General features: G+C 34.4%; 2 protein-coding genes across 2 annotated transcripts; both read right to left on the reverse strand.

Moving 5' to 3' along the window:
* Window positions 1–2678: 2678 nt before the first annotated feature.
* LOC149513095 (uncharacterized) lies at window positions 2679–3404 on the reverse strand. The gene has a single exon (XM_089749327.1). It carries the CDS (start codon window positions 3402–3404, stop codon window positions 2679–2681), a length of 726 nt encoding a protein of 241 aa, XP_089605453.1.
* A 3199-nt stretch (window positions 3405–6603) lies between these two features.
* Window positions 6604–10905, reverse strand: LOC111315735 (nuclear receptor family 2 group C protein). Its single transcript, XM_022917691.2, has 3 exons — window positions 10543–10905; window positions 9315–9395; window positions 6604–7335 (listed from the first exon to the last, which is right to left on the reverse strand). The coding sequence occupies exons 1-3, from the start codon at window positions 10699–10701 to the stop codon at window positions 6916–6918; spliced, it is 660 nt and encodes a 219-aa protein (XP_022773426.2). The 5' UTR covers window positions 10702–10905; the 3' UTR covers window positions 6604–6915.
* Window positions 10906–20020: the final 9115 nt, after the last annotated feature.

Genomic DNA, 20020 nt, shown 5'->3' on the forward strand with positions numbered 1-20020 from the left:
TGACATCCTCCCTCACCTAATCTATCGATGTTCTCATTGACTTGCTGGCTTGAAATTCTTCAATCTTCCTCTTGAATGCCCAGAGGTCATGGTCTCTTTCTCAGCTAGTTTCTTCTGGTCCTGCTCCTTTTCACTTCACTAAGTATTCACGAACTAGTCTTCAAGATATCTTGGTTTCCCTGTCGACTAAAATTTCTTCAACCCGACGTTCTGAAGGTAGCTTCATGGTGGTGACGACTCTGGTTGGCTCTCTTCAGCTAGCATCTATAGGATTTGCATGGAAAAGTTTTAGTTATTCACATGAAATACTGGATGCACTTTCATCCACTTTGGTGGGTCAATTTTGTAAGAAGTATTTTCCAGATTAGAGAGGATCTTCACTGGACCCTCATATTTGCGCACCAATCTTCGATCTCGCTTCTTTAAGAACCTAGTTTGTTCAGAGACTAATCGAACAATAATCAAATCACCAACTTGGAATTATTGCACCCTGCGACCTTTGTCTGCCCATTTTTTCATTCGCTTCGACGTTTTTTCCAGGTAAGCTTGTGCAATCTCTATGTTTTTCTTTCACTCTTTGTCGAGATTGAAAGCTCTCAGGTTCTTCCCTCTATATTGCTCCAGAGATGTATGGGGTAGCTTTGGTAGTTGTCCAGTGACCACCTCAAATAGACTCTTGTTGGTGGAAGAGCTTTTGTTAGAATTAAAACAAAGCTGAACGACATCCAATAACGAAAGCCAGTCCTTCTGATTGGCTTGAACAAAATGCCTCAAGTATTCTTCTAGTAATCCATTGAACCGTTCAGTTTGGTCGTCGATTTGAGGGTGGTAGCTTGAAGAGATGTTGAGTTGGGACCCCAATATCTTGAAAAGTTCTCTCCAAAAAGACCTCATAAATCTTTGATCCTTGTCGTTTACAATGTTCTGAGGGAGGTCCCGATATTTGATCACATGTTTAAATAGAAGTCGAGCTGTGTCTTTTGCAGTATAATACTTGTGGGTGGGAATGAATGTGGCAAACTTGAAGAAACGATCGATCACTACCAAAATAGCTCTAAGATCACCAACTTTGGGAAGGCAAAAAATGAAGTCAAGAGATGCTTTCCTAAGGTTTAGTAGGCACCAGTAGTGGTTCAAGCATGCCTGCAAGTTTTTTCTTTTCAATTTTATCTTGTTGGCAGATGACGTAAGTCTTTGTATAGTCCATCACGTCTTGTTACATGTGAGGCCAATAATATTCCTGTTTTAATAGAGCAAAAGTGCGTTGCCAACTTGGGTGTCCAACCCATAGTGTATCATAACACTCCCTCATCAGCATTTGTTTCAGACCCCATACCTTCGGCACAAACAATCGAAGATCCTTTGTCCACAAGACCCCGTTCTCCCGTCAGAAATACTTGGACATCCCTTCTTCAACTAGCTTTAAGATGGCATTGGCCTGTAGGTCCTTTCCCAAATTATCTTCAATTAACTTGCAAATGTTCGTCACAACTCTACTAGCCACCATTGGGGTAATTCTTCTAAGGGCCGCTAACTTTGCTCATTTACTCAATGCATCAGGCACTTGATTGGTCTTTCTAGCGGTGTGCTCAAAACAAAAGTCAAACTTAGCTAAAAATTCTTGCCATCAAGCTTGCTTCACTGTGAACCTTGGTTGGGCAAGAAAATGACTAACTGTAGCATTGTCTGTCTTCACTACAAAGTACGAGCCCAACACATAATGTTGCCAAGTTTTCAAATAGTGAATTACTGTTAGGAGTTCTTTTTCTTGGGCCGTATATTTTCTCTCGGCTTCACTTAGCTTTCTACTTTCAAATGCTATTGGGTGCCGTGCTTGTAGGAGTACTCTCTCAATAGCAAAGTTAGAAGCATCTGTTTGGACTTCGAAAGGTTGTTCGATGTCGGGAAGGGCCAAGATGGGATCTTTCATAATGGCTTCCTTTAGTCATTCAAATGCTTCTTGACATTTGCTCGTCCAACACCATTTATGCTCTTTTTTCAATAGTTCTATGGGGGTCGTAGTTTTATGAGAGTACCCTTCTACAAATCTTCTGTAATAGTTGGCCAATCCCAAAAATGAGCAAAGCTCACTAACATTCTTAGGTGTTGTCCACTCTTTGATGGCTCTAACCTTTTCCATATCCATTCGAATATGACCTTGTTTGACAATGTGACCTAGAAAATGGATTTGGGTCTGAACAAAGGCACATTTCTCTCTTTTCATATATAACTAGTGGTCTTGTAATCTTTGAAGCACTAGGCACAAGTGTTCTTGGTGTTCTTCCAAAGTGGAGCTGTATACTACTATGTCATCCAAATAAATCACCACGAATTTGTTAAGGTAATCGTGGAACACTTGATTTATCAAGGTACCAAATGTGGCAGGAGCATTGGTTAGTCCAAAAAGCATAGCAAGAAATTCAAATGCTATACCAGGTTACACATGTGGTTTTCGATTCATCTCCCTTTGTAATTCTAACTTGATGATAGCCAGACCTCATGTCCAATTTGGAAAAATATTTGGCCCGACTCAGTTGATCAAACAAATTAGCAATAAGAGGAATCGGGTACTTGTTTCTCACGATGACCTTATTTAAGGCTTTGTAGTCGATGCATAGTCATAGGCTTCCATAATGCTTCCTCTGAAACAGTACGAGTGTTTCAAAGGGTGCTTTTGACTACCTAATAAACCCAGCCTGTAAGAGTTCATCCAATTGTTTCCTTAGTTCGACCAATTCTGGTGGAGCCATGTAGTATGGGGCCTTAGCAAAGGGTTTAACCCCTATGAGAAGTTCAATTTCATGGTCAACCGATCTTCGAGGAGGTAAGACCTTAGGTAATTGTTTTGGCATCACATTTTTAAACTCCATCCCATTCTTATAGATCGATATCACCACATAAGAAGCCTTCCCTCTTTTTATCCCTTTCTTGAATTGTAATGCTGAGATTATCTTTCTTCCATTCTTCAGTAAGATTGTGGCTGGCACCACACAGGGTTGCTCCTCTAAGAATAATAGACAACTAGCGACGGGGATTGGTATCGCCTGAGCTAACATCATGAAGTCCAATCCAAGAACAACATCAAAGTCATCCATAAGGGAAACTGTGATGTCTATCTTTCCTTTCCATGGCCCCAACTTGGTCATTACATATTTGAAGCTTTCACTAATTGCGAAGGCTGGTGAGTTTACCGTTTTTATTTGCCCGTAGTTCTTGTTCACCTTGAGACCACACCTTTTTGCTTCTTCGGGTGTGATAAAAGTATCGATTGCACCTGTATCGACCATAGCCCTTGTGATCTTCTCATTGAATACCATGCCCACATACATCAAACCTCTACTTAGTTCTCTCTTTATCATGTTAAACTGGGTATAGAGGGCATTTAGAAACCGCATAAAGCCCATTTTGGTCGGTTCCTATTCAATTTCTTCGACTGTCTCAGAAGCTTTTACAGAATCTTGGGACGAGGCTCTCAAGACATTAAGGGCCCCTCTATGTGGACACTTAACCACTTGATGCGGCCTCTTACATAAAAAACAAGCTAATGGTTGCCTAGGCCTAAAACCTGTTGCGTTGTTTGCTCTAGGTTGGGTGTTGTCTCGACCAAAGGGCCTCTTATCTGATCCCCTACTGAAGGGTCGGTCCACTCTGGCCATCTTTCTACCACTTCCAAAGATGGAGTTATTGCCACATAATGAAGGATTTTTCTATTTTGAGGAGCCATCATTGTAGTCATGAAGACATTCGACTGTAGCTATGGTCGTTGCCACATCTTGCACCTTTTGCCTATACAGTTCTGTTCTGACCCATGGTTTGAAGCCCTCAAGAAAATAAAACATTTTGTCCTTTTCAAACATGTCTCTAATGTCCAACATTAGGGTAGAAAAGCTCTTTACAAACTCCCGCATTGTTCTCGTTTACACCAACTCTCGAAGCTTCCTTTAGGCCATATACTCTACGTTTTTAAGAAAGAACTAGTTTTTCAATTCCTGCTTTAGGTCACCCAAGTTTTGATAGGGCATTCATCATTTACAAATTTTGAATGCCACTAAAGCTTGGCATCCCCCGTAAGGTACATTGATGCCATTGCCACCTTGTCTTCCTCTAATTTAGTACGCGTGGCTTGAAAGTATTGCTCTATGTCAAATAGGAAATTCTCAAGCTCTTTGGCATCTCTTGCCCTCTCATAGCATCGGGGCTCTAGCACCTTGGTTTTTTTTCCCCTTTCCACCAAGCTAGAACTTGATCTAGCCACCGCCACCTATAAGACGCCCATTTGGGTCCTGAGCTCCTCAAACTCTTTCTGGAGGACATTCAAGGCATCTCTAGCCTTTTCATTCAAGCTATGTAGAGTATCGGACAACTCCCGCTGGATTGTCTCGATCTCCCTTAGATGATCGTTCATAACCACATGAGCTTTCAAAGTGGCCACTGCGGCCTTAAGCTCTTCAATTCTTTATTGATGGTTGACACTACCATTCATGGCCATTTCTTCAATTCTCTAGCACTTCACACTATGCTCTGATACCACGTGTTACGGGCTAAGCTTTCTCTCAACAAGCGATGAACCATGCGGCACTTGAATGGATGCTTCCACCCAAGTCAGCCAACGATAACTCTATATCTGAACAAGCAACTATAAGCCACAGTTAATCTCAAGCATACACAAGAAGACACATTCATATTGAGAGTACGAAAAACACATCGAGGCACTACTCAAGACTTTCGAATAAAAGACGTATTTTATTATTATCGAAAATAGTACATGAGACTTCACACCATCGTCGGGGCCAGGGGGTAGCCCTTGACGGGTGGCCTACGTCTGTACCCTAACCAATGAGGCAGCCCAACAATATGTTGACTGCTCACCCCCCTAAAGAGCATAAAAGATTTTAGAGCTATGCTACTACTAATCGTTACAATGTTTGAAATGAGGACATTTTTTCTAGCACAAGAGATATACCTTCCCCCCTTGGCACCTCTACCCAGTCATGGCCCTATACATGGGTGGCTCATAACAACCTAAGCCCCGGACATTGCCCTATACAACGTTAGCTCATGACACTCAGCTTGTGATTGGAAAAAGAAGCCCTTATTGGCGCACCAAATATTTGTGTCAAGTTTCGATCTTAGGATATTTCTAGAAAGACAGAAGAGAAGGACAATTAAAGGTAAAGACAAAGAGTGTTCCCTATGTTTGTACTCCGACATACAGAATAAATGAAGTTAGAAAGAGAGTAATAAAAAGAATCAGAAGTAGAATAAACTTGTTTTAATGGTGCTTGAATATTCATATTTATAAATAATAGATAAGGGAACATTAGAAGACAATAAGGATATGATCAAGTCAATGTGACATTGAGTATGTTAGACCGACCTAACATTTCAGGTAAATACAAATGTCAAAATTATTACTGGTTATCTGTTGAAGGCTTCTAATATAAAAAAAAAATCATTATACCTTTTTTAGCACTAAATACTTCCACATAAGGTAACAAAGTTGCATGGGATTCTCTATATAGGAACCTGATTGTGAAAGGCTTGCTGGTCGGTGAGCTGCATATTTAATTCTTGTCAAAATGCCAATGAAAGAGAGAGACTGCTGCTTAACTTGGAATGGTTTTGGACCCCATCTGGCATTGTCTGGTATTGCAAATGGTGCCGACATGGCGGTGTGTAGCAGCCACAAGATAGCATCAGGAACGTTCGTCTGTATTTCAAGTTTCTCCTTTAATCTTTTTCTTATTTGTTTAGATGAATCAATTTAACGTTGGGACAACAATGAATGTGACTTTTCCAACACAAAGTAATAAGCTTTTATGTACTGCATGTACCTCGTTTTTGTTAAATCTGTCACTTTAAAAACTGTAATAATAACTGCTATCATGATGAGACATTGGTCACAAAATAAATGAAGAAAAGCTCATATATTTAGACTTTGACCAGCAAATTCAATGCGCCATCCACCATTGAAACAAAGAGAGGGCTATGCATTTTAATAAAAGCAAATGGTCCAGAAACTAATAATTCTCCCTCTTTAGCTAGGCAACTTAATTTAGGATTCCCTTTCCATTTAAAAGGAGATTCTGAAGAACGTAACAAGATTTAGGTGTTCAAAAGGTGAGGTGATAATACTTTTCTCTTACCTTGATCTCCCTTGATGTGCGAAGGGCTGAGAAAAAGATGAAGCATCACCAGAAACCCAGATTCAATTTCGTTTTGCTGAAGCTGTTCTCGACCTGGGAGTCTGACAGTATAAACTCAACTACGAGTTTTGAGCTCCTAGGCTGAGATTCAAAGGTCCTGAATTTTCACCTCAACCTTCGGAGAACGTTTTCAAGGTCTTTTCCTTATTAATCCGGGAATGGTATTTTATTCCAAACCCTTTGGTTACACATGTATGGTGAGTTAAATGCTAGCCAATCCAATTATTTTGCAACAATATCATGAACCACAAGCAGTTTCAATAATCAGAATCTGTGTAGATGCTGTATAGAGCAAATATTCAGAACTAACTTTATGGAGAAAAAATGAATAAATCTTAATAAGCAGTCATAAAGAAATCATAAAAGGTAAAAAAATTGAGAGAAATTTAACAACCAGTTTGATGTTTTTTAAAGTAGCTCTATTGATTGAACAAAATGATTTACATACGAAATTTAAGACCTCCAAGCAAATAGAGCCAAAACACATAAACTGATAAATTCATACCATTCAGTGCTATGCAAACACAACACACTAGACTATTCTCCTTCAATCAACAGTGCCATGTGTTTATTTTTGTATGAAGTAACCATCTTTATGTTGCGCTTTCTTTGCTTCAGTAACAGCAACAAACAAAATGGTGATGCGATCAAAAAACCCTTCAGGATCTTTTAATAGTTGGCAGTTCTCAACGGAGCTACCATTGCACTCTCAGTAAGTAGATTCATGAGATGGACTATCTGCATGCATGTCCATTGAGGAATCATTGGAACTAAGAGGATTAGAATCCCCAGCCTGGTGTTGGAGAAAGTTAGATTCACTATTCCTGGCTCCATTTCCCGATGGCAGACCACCATTAGGACAGTAGCCTTCCTGAGCAATGTGATAATGCTGAAGGCTCTGACGAACAGGACTTGATAAAGCATTCGAGAAAACTGAATTCTTGGACTGCTGATCACAATAATCAGGGCGAGTTTCAGGGCGAGTTCCCTGCCCAGCAGTTTGGCCAGATGAGCCTGAAGAGACCACGAAACTAGTATTCACGAACTGCATTGTAGGCTGGGAATACTGCTGTTGGCTTGGTGCTCTGGGTGACATTGATGGCTCCTCACTATAGCAGTCTAGCTCATTCTGCAAGATCATAAAATATTTGGAATTTCAGAATATAATAAAGATAATCAGTTATCATAAATAGAAAGGATCAGAAAAAAAGTGTAAGGAATGCCAAAAGAATCACAAGAAGGATCCCACAGTTCAGAAGGGAGAACCAATAGTTGCCAGCTTTGTAATAAACACGCTAGTGCTTGCACACATCTTTAGAGGCCCAAACTACTAGAATATTATAAAACTAACAATTTTCTGTTCCAAAAGCAAACAATACTTTTCACCATTATGGTAATGATGTCACTCAAACTGTCCCATAATTGACATCCAGCTGATTAGTATGCACTGCACACTTAACCACTGAAGAACAGCATAATAACTCCTCTTATAAGTCTTTCAGATGCAAAATTTGAGAACTAAATATAACAGATTTGAAAAAAGAAGCGTACTTACTACTGAAACAATATGTAGGTTTTTAACATATGAATACAATGTCACCCAAAGTAAAAAATTATGCTGCTTGCGGCATATCCTATAAGGTCACTCTATAATGAGTAAATCAATATCATAAGACAAGTGCCTGGCAGTTAAGGGTTTCAGCAGTTCTAGGTGACATAGACCCAACTGCAAGCCTGTTCAGACCTCACTCGAACAGAAATTTCAATGACTGCTTTGGGTTGTGTTACTAAAATAAATAGGTATAATGATTTCATATTGATGTGTTTAGTGCCAGCGTCAGAGAAAATAGTAAATTCAACAAATAGCAAAGGGTCAAGAAATCAATCCAAGCTTATTATGGAGGTAAAATGACCTTTCTGTTTTATTTTAATTATGTTCAGGAATAATCACAAATCAATGAAATAAATTTAAAACTTGTATCATTAGTTATAAAAACATGCGAAATTGGGTCCAAGGTTATCATCCCATGTTAGTAGAAACCGTTACTGCAATAAGGTATACTTGCATATACTCAGCATTGACTAACTTACATTCAAATAGATTAAATCATCTATTCTCAATAATGGGAACAAGAAGACTCTAGACTGGTAATTCTAGATAACTTCTTCCTTCCTAGCTTATAATTTTCGGAAATAAAACCAAAAAAAAAAAAAAAAAACAGAAACAACATCTTGTTACAATTCTCATCATACATTGCATCTCATCACTTCCAAACATTTTAAATATCTAAACTGCACAATGCACAAAGTTTAATTCCAAATTTCCAGTATGCCTCCTATTGGTCAAACCTAGTTGCAGAATCATGCAGAAAGAAAAAGGAACCACACATGAATAGAGTCAAAATTTCATTGTTTCTCTTCTTATGAAAGCCTAAGATAGAAAAATAACCAGATATAACAGATCACAGGTTTGCAAATGGTAAATACTGTAAGGAATCCAATACACCAGAAAAGAGGAAGAGATATGACATTCAATTTCAAAAGGGCAACCAAGGAAAAAGGATGTGTCATTCAATTTCAAAAAGACAACCAAGGAAAAGGGATATGTCATTCAACCTTGATAGGAAGCCTAGACAAACTTTTCATGAGCTGTTAAAAATAAAAAGGCAAAAAGCTTATCCCTATGCACCGACATGTATTAAGATATCCATAACAGAACTCCAGCACAAACACATTCAAAGAGTGAATTGCAGATAGAGGTGGCAAACAGGTGGTTCAATCAGGTCAGACAGGGTTCAGATTGTTCCAAGTTTGGATCATTTCAGGATCAGGACAGTTTTGGGTTAGAATAAAATTGTTTATTAATTTTAAATTTTTTGTATTAAGTTTGGCTTATTTCAAGTTTAGATCAGGTCAATCTCAGGTTCGGAACATTGGGGGTTCAAGTCGTTTTGGGTTCGGATTCTTTTAGGATGGGGTCTTTGACTTTCTGGACAATTTGGGTATGTGAGGGTTTGGATTCAGATTTTTAAGGCAAGTTTTCAGGTTCGGATTCATTTTTCCACCTCTAATGGAAGATGATAAAATAGGCAAAGAAGAACAACAGACCTGAAGGTAACTGAGGATATCCATTGTTGTTACTCTTGATCCTCCCTCTTGTTGTCTCCAAATCCACTGATATAGTTTTTCCTGAAAACATGTTGAAATGACTGTATTAGCAGAACTTCTAACTCGCAGCTAGAAGCACTTCAGAGATAACTGGATGAGCAAGTTCACAAATAAAGGCTGGAAGCCAAATTCAGACAAAACAACTAACATAACAGCTCTTAACGATGGAAGCATGCAGAATTTATAAGACATCCAAATTCCTCTTTAGAAGTTAAACTTCCAAGTTGTGTATAATGATTCTAAAACATGTCTGAGCACATTTGAGTGAGTTGACTATACCAATGATTTATAAGCTGCTGTCAAGCTTCCAATACACCCCTCCCATTTTTAGTCACATTTCATTAACACTAAAAGGAGTTAACATCAAAACTCTGGTAGGGTTCTAAATAAGCTGGTTGCATGACTCAGTGACTAACAAGCTTCAAGCTTTAAATGGCATACATGTAAAAAAGTGATATCAAAGGTTTCATTATCTTCACTTTTGAGAGGCCTAAGTGAAGATTGTATTGTAAAACACGAAAGAAAACATTCAGTATTCCAATTTCCACATTACAGCATTTCACAACTGAGACACTGCAATAAGCAAGTATTGATCCTAAAAGGGAAAAAGGAAACTCTTTGTTGATTTGAAAATCTTTGTTAAAATGTATCAATGCCCATCAAAGATTAGCTCAACTCAAACTCACCACAAGTTTACCCTAGCAACCGTTTCCACTCTTAGCTCAAAGGACAACACAACAACATTATCAACGCATCAACGACACTTTTTTTTTTTTTTTTAAATTTACAATCATTGTTTATGTTTCTCAACAAAATCAAAATGCACCACACTGTCTTCGATAAAAAACACGCACAAACGAAATATATCCAGAAACACAAGCATAAAATAAGCTAATCAATTTAATCCAAAACCAGTAAATCCCTAACCATATTCGCATCAAAAATATTTTTTTTACCACAATTAAAGTACAAATAAAAAAAAAAAGCAGGCTTGATTGATCAAAATCATAACTTTGAGCTACTCAACGATAGATAAGTAATAAAACGCAAAACCCAGATGCAAAAACAGATATAAAAATCCATCAAGATAAAATTGCATACAAATAACCACCCGAAATTCAAGGAATCCATATACGTGTATAAATGCAGAGAGAAAGAGAGAGAGTACAAGGCTATGGCGTTTGCCAGCTTGGAAGGAGAGTTTCTGCTGGTTCATAGCCTGAGTATAAAGCTGAGACAAGGAGTTAGCGGTGCTGCAGAACGAGGCGTACATAGTCCGATCCACCTCATCAAGGCTCGTCGCTATCGACTTCCTTTTCTTCCCCATATTTCCCGATTCCCTCTCTCTTGCGATCGACAGAGTTTTAGATGCTTTTGGCAATCGATGAAAAGAGAGGATTTTCCCTTTTAAACGTTTTACTTTCTGCTTATTGTAGAGGAATAGAGAGAAAGGTTGCTTTTGTTTTTGTACTCGGTTGCATTGCAGGAGGTTAAAGAGATACCTAAGCAGTGCGGTTGGACCGCGTAACTGATTGGTTCCGCTTTTAAAGTAGGAACGACAAGTGCTACGCGGTGAGATTTATAATCAAAATAATATATACTAGATAGGTGTGTCGTATAAAACATCAAGAATTCATATATTTATGTTATATTTTATATAAAATTATATATTATAATCTGTATTGATTAAAAAATATAAATACATTTTTTATTTGTATTAAGCCTACATATATTTTTTATTAAAATTTTAACCGGTGTTATTTTCATATCTTTTTCATATAATTTTTACATTGTGTCAGTGTATCGTATTTGAATTGTTTGATTTAATTATGAGTGTAAATATCCAATTTTATTCGATCCAACTCGAATTTGTTCGATTTTTAAATTTAATTTTAACATTTTAATTTGGGCTAATTTAATTAGATTTAATTAGATTAAACTCATTCAGATTTGACCTGGAATAATCATTTTCAAATCGATTTGCGTAATTTGAAGTTCAACCTCATTTAATCTAGATTGATTTGACTTTTGTTCGATTTTTATGTTTGATTCAAATAATTTACGTTTGACTAATTTAAGCGCAGTAATTAAATTAATGTGTTTTGGACTTATCTCAGATTAATTGTTTTTGAATCATTTATATGAATTAAAATCTAGTCCGATTTAAAGTACGAATCCTAAAGTCTAATTTGGTTCAGTCTCGAGTCAAAACTTAATCGGAGCCCAAATTAATTTTTCGACCCTTAAGCTCCAATTTTAGGCTTGGATTATTTTTTTAAATCTCGATTTCATTTATTTTAATTAAATTAATTAAAAAGGACAAAATGATAAAAAAAGCAAGAAAATAAAAAAATTGGAGTTGCTGATAACCACTAATGTACTAAGGGAAGCAATTTGTAATAGGCCCAAACTTTGAATTCTGAGGAGTTTTAGCTGAAGCTAAACTACCCTAATATATTGAAAATTTTGGATTGTTGAAATCCCTATTGAGGTAAAAATTGATAAGCACCATTTGGAAAAAGGGAGATTTAAACAGAATTTTTTTTGAACCCTCTAGTTACCATTAAAATCACTAGCTCTAGCCTTTCCCACTAAGAGCTTAAGCCCCACACCTCCATAGCACCAACCTCTTACTAGCTTTCATTTGCACGAATGGCCTTCCCAAAAACTCTCCTTCTATTGGCACGAGCCTTGGCCCTCCCCAAGCACCAACATCAAGTTTTAGGAACCAGCCCCAGACAACCTAACACCACCCAACCTGCAAAACACCCTAACCCTAAACATTAACGCCAATCACTAGCACCACCCTGAGCTCTAGCACTGGTCCTATGCCCAATCTTTCTCCACAGCTCCAGCCCATACCAGCCTTTATACCTCATCACCATAGCCTCCTACAGCCACTGCCTAAACTCTAAATTAGAAAACACAATCCTAACACCAAATCTACCACTAACCTCCATTTTCTAAAAGGCCACATGTCGTAACGATTTTGGGACCACTAGATGAAAAAAATTTTAAAATTAAGAAAAATGGGTAGAGTCACCACCAATCTTCTTTAGGGTATGATTTGTCACCCAAAAATTTATCTCTTTAATATAATTATAAAAACGGGTTAAAAGTTTATCAAAAAGATAAATTTTGGTCTACAAAAAATAGGTTGGGGCTGAAAGTTAGTTACGTGTGAAGAAGATTGGTTTACAAAAACTAGGTTAGATTTGAGAGTTAGTTACGTGTGGAGAAGAATTAGCACCCATAAACTAGCACCACTTAATCATGTGATATTTTTGATGTTGGATGAAATAGTTTTGATATGAAATTTAATAATAATTTCTTTTATTATTTGAAAAAAAAATTAATTTTATTAAAATTCTTTGTTTAGGAATATCGAGAAAATCTTTAAGTTTAAGAATTATCTTAAAATTTTTCAACATCTAGACAAAACTTTAAAAATAACTCTTTTGACTGATATTTATTATGACATTTCTTGAAAAAAAAATAACATTCTTTGCAAAAGATAATTGTTGATGACTTTTTAATATCTAGGTAGAGTACCAAAAATTATTCCCCTTAAGATTTTTTTTTTGTTTTATTCCACATTTTGAAATTAAACACATTTTTTATGCAAAAATACCAACGATGGTATTATTAGATAACAAACATTAACTAAAGGTATAAACATGCAGAATGAGTACAATCTATAATAAATAGATGCATTAATAGATGTTATGGATAATGATAAAATGCAATTTTGAAATTTGGGTTCTTAAATATAATAAGCCAATTTGACTCCCAACATCTAGGCAAAGTTTATATGCGACTGTTTATATTTAAGATCCCCTTATATTATTATATTTTTTATTAAAGTTTTATTCCCATTGTTAAGGCGAATCAAGGATTCACATGAAAAGCTTAATGAAATAAAGTTTCTTAAATATCCTATCATCTAGGTGGCATTCGAGAACAAATTATTTCAAGTAAGATTTTCACACGTATCTTTAAGATTTTGGAATAGTTTTGGGTAAAGCTTAGGTCAAAGTTTTAAAGTTTGAATGATTTTTCGATGATGATTCGAGGTTGCATGCCAAATTTAGGGTTTAGGTTAAATTTAGGGTTTTTATTAATTTTTCAAGATTTAAGATCTCACTTTAGGGTTTTAAGATTAGGGTTTCGAGATTTTGGAGTTTTGGATTTTAGGGTTTTGGTTTGAGTTTTAGGGTTTTGGTTTGAGTTTTAGGGTTTTAGGGTTTGGTTTTTGGGTTTAGAAGATTTTGAGATTTTGAGGTTTTGAGGGTCTAGGATTTGGAGGTTTAGGGTTTAGAAATCTTAGGGTTTCAAGGGTTTTAAGGATTTTAGGGTTTCAAATTTTAGGGTTTAAAGGGTTTAGTTTTAAGGTTTGAAGGGTATATGATTTCTATTTTAAGGTTTAAAGGGTTTTATGATTTCGATTTTAGGATTAAAAGGGTTTAGGGTTTTAGTTTGAAGATTTGAAGAAAATCCAAATATCTCTAAAATTTTCAACATCTAGGCAAATTTTTGAAACAAATCCGATTTTTATAATTTTCAAAATTTAATTAAAAAATTTTCATATATATTTTTTTATAAAAATTTAATAATAATAATAATTTGTTATTATTATTATTATTATTTAATAAATTTTCAACATCTAGACAAAATTATTTTTTTAGAAAATGATTTTTATTCCCTCCATCATTTAGGCAAGGAAAATTTTTTTATCATTTTATTCTTATTATCATTTTTTTGGATTTTTTAGCATATTTTGTTATTATTCTTTTTTATTTATTTATTATTTATTTAATTATTGTTTAAAAAAGAAAAATAAAAATAAAAATAATTGAAATCATTTTTCATTCTTATTATTGTTATTATTATTTAGTTATTGTTATTTTATTTATTATATATTATTTAATATGGTTTGTTTTAAAAATTTTTACAAAATTATCAAAAACTTTAACTTTATTACTCATTATTTATTATTTTTTTTGTTTATTTATTTAGCTTTTATTTTTATTAATAATTATTATAAAACAAAAAATATTTATTCTAAAAAAATTAAAGGGTTTAAACATGTATAAATAACAATAAAACTAAAAATGATAAAAATAATATATATAAAAAAGTCAAAAAATAAAAAAAATTACAACGCTAGTTCAACTGGACCGACAAAAGGGCGGTTCGATGAGCAGTTCAGTTGAACCATTTTAGGGCTATTTGAAGGATGGGTAGCCAAGTTGGGTTGCGTAGATCCCAAGTCAAATCCAGGTTCACGCGTGGATCCCCTTTGCTTAAAACGCATCGTTTTTGGCTTTTTCTCTTTATATAAAACAATTTTTTTTTTACTTCATTTTCACCTTTCAACCTAAAAAGAATTTGCTTTCTCTTCCAAAAAATCTAGAGTCAGCCAGCCTTATAGACTCCGGTCGTTGAGCCACCGTATCGACCACCGTCTATCATACCATCAGTCATTGAAAAGTGCCAAAAGGTTTTCAAAAGCTTTCCTTAATGCCCTATTTTTAAATCTAATCTTCTTTTTATCGGGAATAGTCTCGATCGACGTAGATTAAGGTTTAAAGTTTCAGTATTCTTTTTTTATAAACTAAAACTAATGTTTTTTTTTTTTTGATAAGGGTTTTGGCATTAATGGTTCTTTTCTATGAGGATGATTGAGTTTGTGTTTTTTTTTTTTTTGTGTTTTGTTTTTGGCTTTTTTACTTTATAATGGGTAGGGTTTTGTGGGGTTGATGGAAGGACTTGGCTGGGTTAGAGGTGGTATTGTATGGGGCGAAGGCATAGGGATGTCTTAGGTGTTTGGTTGGCTGGGTGAAGAAGGCCTCGTGGGGCGCATGATGGCTTGGGGTTTGGGTGTGAGAAAAAGCTCGAATGCTTGGAGGTTGGGACTTTGACGATTGGCACTAGTTCCTTTTGTTAAGAGCTAGGTTGTTTCAACGTGAGAGCTTAGGTGTCGATGTATGGATAGGCCAAGATTAGGTTGGGAGTACACAAGGCTTAGGCAAGGTGATTAGTGGAAGAGATCTAACGCATAGGAGGAAGCTTGGTCTTGTACGAGCAAAGACCTAGGCACTGGGTATGAAAGTGTAGGGTGCTAGGGTTTTGCTCTCTCATGGGTGAAGGCTTTGGCACTAGGTAAGGTGTAGGGTGTTGAAGGTGTGAGGGATCGATGCCTGGGAATCCTTTGGCTCAAAGAAGGATGCGAGGTTTTTAGGAGCTTCAAAGGGGGGAGCAAATGGTTTAGCAGGGTATGGGTGCTGGCAGTGTAAGGTATGGGTGCCAACAGAGTGGGTTGGGTAGTTGGGGCAAGCACAAGGTGTAGGGTTTTGGGTATGTGTTCAGTGGTGTTGTGTACGACACCACCGTCTCTTTTTTTTTTAATTTAATTGTTAATTTTAATATTAATAAACAAAATTTAAAAACTAGATTTCATTTGATAGATATGGACAAAATTTTAAAGATCTTACAAATCTTGAAAACTTTGAATGTTCCTCATACATTAGAGGTATTAAAACTTTAGAAATTTAAAATATTTTGTTTTGAGGTCTTAAAGATTATACCCGAAGGTCTTACAAGTCTCAAAATCTTTGAATGTTTTTTCTATATTAAAGGCATTGAAACTTTTGAAAATTTAAAATGTTTTGCTTGGAAGTCTTAAAGATTGTGCTTGAAAGTCTTAAGATTTCAAAATTTTTAAATGGTCCATATACATTAGAGGCGTTGAAACTTGGAAAATTTAAAATGTTTTGCCGGGAGGTCATAAGGATTGTGCTTAGAGGTCTTAGAGATTATACCCAAAGATCTTACAAATCTCAAAATCTTTGAATGCTTCTCATATATTAGAGGTGTTAAAACTTTTGAAAATTTAAAATATTTTGCCTGGAAGTCTTAAAGATTATGCCCAGAGATCTTAAAGATTTCAAAATCTTTGAATGCTCCTCATACATTAGAGGCATTGAAGCTTTGAAAATTTAAAATGTTTTACATGGAGGTTTTAAAGATTGTGCCCGAAGGTCTTAGACATTTCAAAATCTTTGAATGCTCCTTATACATTAAAGGCGTTGAAACTTTGAAAATTTAAAATGCTTTGCCATGAGGTTTAAAGATTGTGCCCGGACGTCTTAAGAATTTCAAGATCTTTAAATCTCATCATACATTAGAGGCGTTGAAACTTTGAAACTTTAAAATATTTTGCTTGGAGGTCTTAGAAATATGTTTTGGTGTTAGCTTAACTGAACTTAAGTCTTATCTTGTATCATATTTCTTTTTCTTAATTTTCAACAATCCCTTTGCTTTTTGTAGATAATTTTTCTTTGAACTTCTAAAATATTTTTTGATATTTTAGTCTCCTGTCAAACTATTTTTCTTTTTTCATCTTTTCATGATAGACTTCCTTCTCTCTAATTCCCCTTTTTTCTTTTCTCTTTTTGCCCTTTTTTTCTTTTCCTCTTTTTAATATTTACAAAGTTGACAAATACAATCATGATACAAATGTCTATTTTCATCAAATGATGCGAATGCAAATGTCAATGTGAATGCAAATTTCTATGCAAATGCAAGAATGTGAATGCTTAATGCAAATACAAGTGACTTTTTCACAATGCAAATATCAATGTTCCTTTAACGTAAATGCCCCTACAAATACTTTTTTCTGAGATGCAGATGCTATGATGCAAATGCAAATATCTCTTCAATGATGCACATGCAAATGTAAATGTCCTTTTCATGATGTAAATACAAATACGAATATCTTTCTCATAACGCGCATGCAAATGCAAATGCGAGTGATGTCAATACGAATGTCTTTCTTTTTTATTTTTGCAGCACATAGATTAAATGTCTTTTGCAGGTGATGCGAATATGAAGATTTTTTTTTGTTTTTGCAAATGCAACTCGAATGTCTTTCTAATGATTGCACATGTAACTGATGTAAATGCGATTTTTTTTGTGTATACAGGCCAAATGTCTTTTGCAAGTGATGCAAATACAAAGATTCTTTTTATTTCTTTTCTTTTTTGAAGGATCTTTATTCAAATTTTCAAATTTTACTTTTCACTATAATGATCTCAGTATTCTGTACAAAATGCTCATATAATCTATGAAGTTTTCAAAAATGATCGTAAAATTGCCTCCACATAAAGTATCTTCACAATCAATGAAAAAAATTAAAAACTCATGACTTTTGATTCTCTTAAAAATTGATGATTACTATTTGGAATGCTTGTAGATAGGGTGATTGACAATTTAACTTTTTTCACTAATAGTCATATTTCAAGGAAGGCTTGACAAGAGTTGCAAGGATTACTCTTAGGCTTATAAAAAAGATAATTTTTCTAAAATACTTTTCTTTTATTAAAAATATGATATTTCAATATGCATCAAAACTAACCATTATTTTTTGAAAAAGATTTGGGAAGGAAAAAAAGGCTGGTTTTTATTTTCACACTTTGGTGAAATGCAAAGTCTTTAAAAGGTTCTGCATAGTGATTTTTTTATTTTGGATAAAACCTTGAAACTCTAAAATTTTTTTGGGGCTTTAGGAGTGGCTCTAGCTCTAAACTATCATTTTCAAATTTTTACCTTAAAGCTATATTTTCTAACAATGAAAAACTTTGGTAGAATCTTGCCAAAACAATAGGTTTATACAAATTTTTAAGAACATAGCTCTTCAACTCAAGTGTTTACATTTGATTAGAATAGACTTTTCAAGGTATGTTATGTAGGCCAGGGTTTAAGGTTATGAAAGAATGGATAAATAGACTTAAAAAATATATTATTCAGAGTAATTAAGTGACAAATCTTATAGAGCATTCTTTGAATGAAAAGCTATGTGTCCTTCTTTATTTACCCATTCTTTTTCTTTTTTTTTATAACATCTAATTTTAACTTCAACATTCTTCTTTCTTGAATTTTTTTTCCCTTTTTCTTTGGCATTCTAACTATTAATTGAATCACTTTTTGCCCTAAGCTCTCATCTCTAAAAAGCATATTTTTCTTTCTTTGCTTCTTCTTTCTTTTTTGTTTTTTTTTTTTGTTTTTAGAAACATTTGACTTCAACTCCATCATTCTTTTTTCTTGAAGTTTTACTTATGATTTTGACTGAAACTTTATTCACTTTTTGCTCCAAAATTCTTATCTAAAGAACAAGTTTTCTTTTTCTTTGCTTCAATTTTGAGATTCTAATTGAAGCTTCATTCAATTTTTTTTGCAAATTCTCATCTCTGAAGTACATGTGTTTCTTTTCTTTGCTCTTTTTTTCTTTTTTTCTTTTAATCATTTTTTATGAAAACATCTGATTTCGACTTTAGCATTCTTTTTTCTTGAATTCTTAAGATTTTAACTGAAACTTCATTCACTTTCTACCCTAGGCTCTCATCCTCGGATGCATGTTAGATACTCTCAATATCAAATACTTTCCTTGAAATTGATATCTTAAAGATATCTTTATTTTGCCCCTAGTGTAAAAGATAATCTTTGGTCGATTTTCATTTTAGAACAAAAAATTTAATAGGTTCAAATGGGTAGCAAGCGAATAATTTTTTTATATGTAAAGGATAGAGAAATATGATCATTCATCATTTCAAACATGATCACTTGGTTAAAAAAGTAAGTTATTTGAAAAAGGAGATGACATGCTTTTTCTATTTTTTATGTTTTTTTTTTATTTTTGTGTTATTGCCATAAATCATTTTTGCATAACTGATGCCCCATCTTGTTTTCCTACTCAAGGTTCTTATGACAATGAAAATTATGTTGTATATGATATCCCAATTTAATCACACAGTTTATAAAAAGGCTCATTTGGGTTCCAGACTGTTTGACATTTTGGTAAAATGAGGGGAAAATATATTATTACATGAAACAAATTATCTTAGGCGAGAAGGAATTTTGCTTCTTTTGGTCAATGTGCCTTAAGACATGAAATAAGGGCTACTTGAGAAAAAGTTCAGGCATTTATGGTGCCTATGTTCATCAAAAGAATTTGGATGATTCAATCATGTTGGTAAAATTTAACACACGCTGAATTACCAATTAAAAACTTAAAAGAATATCTTGCTTTTCAAAGTAAATTTTCAAAGTTGGCCTCTTTTGTTCATTGCCCAAGAATAGGTTATGGTCTCAATATATCAAATGATGACAATGTTCATAAGTTAAAATTCATGTCCCTTTGAAGGATTATGATTGATGAGTGAAATTATTTAAAAAGGTTGAATCATAAGAGCAGTCAAGGAAAGTTGTAAAGGTATTGAATGAATTTATTCCCTAATAGTAATCACCAATTACTTTGAGATTCTTACCATTTAGAAAACATATATTTCTTTTTGAAAAGGCTTATTATTTTTTTCAAAAAAATTTTTTTTGAGGATCCTGAAAATCGCTTATATGGAACTTTATTGCAAATCATTTTTTTTTTTTTTTGCTTTTCTCCCTTTTTTTTGGCAAAGTGCTTTTCATTTTATGAATTAAAAAAATTAATTATGGGGGACTATTATTTAAACAAATGCATAGAGATAAAATTTCATAGAAAAATCGAAAAGCATTCATTTTTAAAAAAATAAATTTTAACAAGATTAATTTAAGTAATCCCTAAGGACACCATGCACATATCATACACAAAA

This window comes from Durio zibethinus, chromosome 20 (assembly GCF_047325235.1).
Source record: "Durio zibethinus cultivar Kanyao isolate XHJ-2024 chromosome 20, ASM4732523v1, whole genome shotgun sequence".
In the NCBI taxonomy this organism is placed as follows: Eukaryota; Viridiplantae; Streptophyta; class Magnoliopsida; order Malvales; family Malvaceae; genus Durio; species Durio zibethinus.

Bases quoted from the DNA above. Each gene is read 5' to 3' on its own strand.
- LOC149513095 (XM_089749327.1), bottom strand. From the start codon at position 3,404: ATGGGCTTTATGCGGTTTCTAAATGCCCTCTATACCCAGTTTAACATG.
- LOC111315735 (XM_022917691.2), bottom strand. From the start codon at position 10,701: ATGGGGAAGAAAAGGAAGTCGATAGCGACGAGCCTTGATGAGGTGGAT. The intron at 9,396-10,542 runs GTACTCTCTCTC...ACATGTTTTCAG, and splicing joins CTGGCAAACGCCATAGCCTT to GAAAAACTATATCAGTGGAT. The intron at 7,336-9,314 runs GTCTGTTGTTCT...ATGATCTTGCAG, and splicing joins ATATCCTCAGTTACCTTCAG to AATGAGCTAGACTGCTATAG.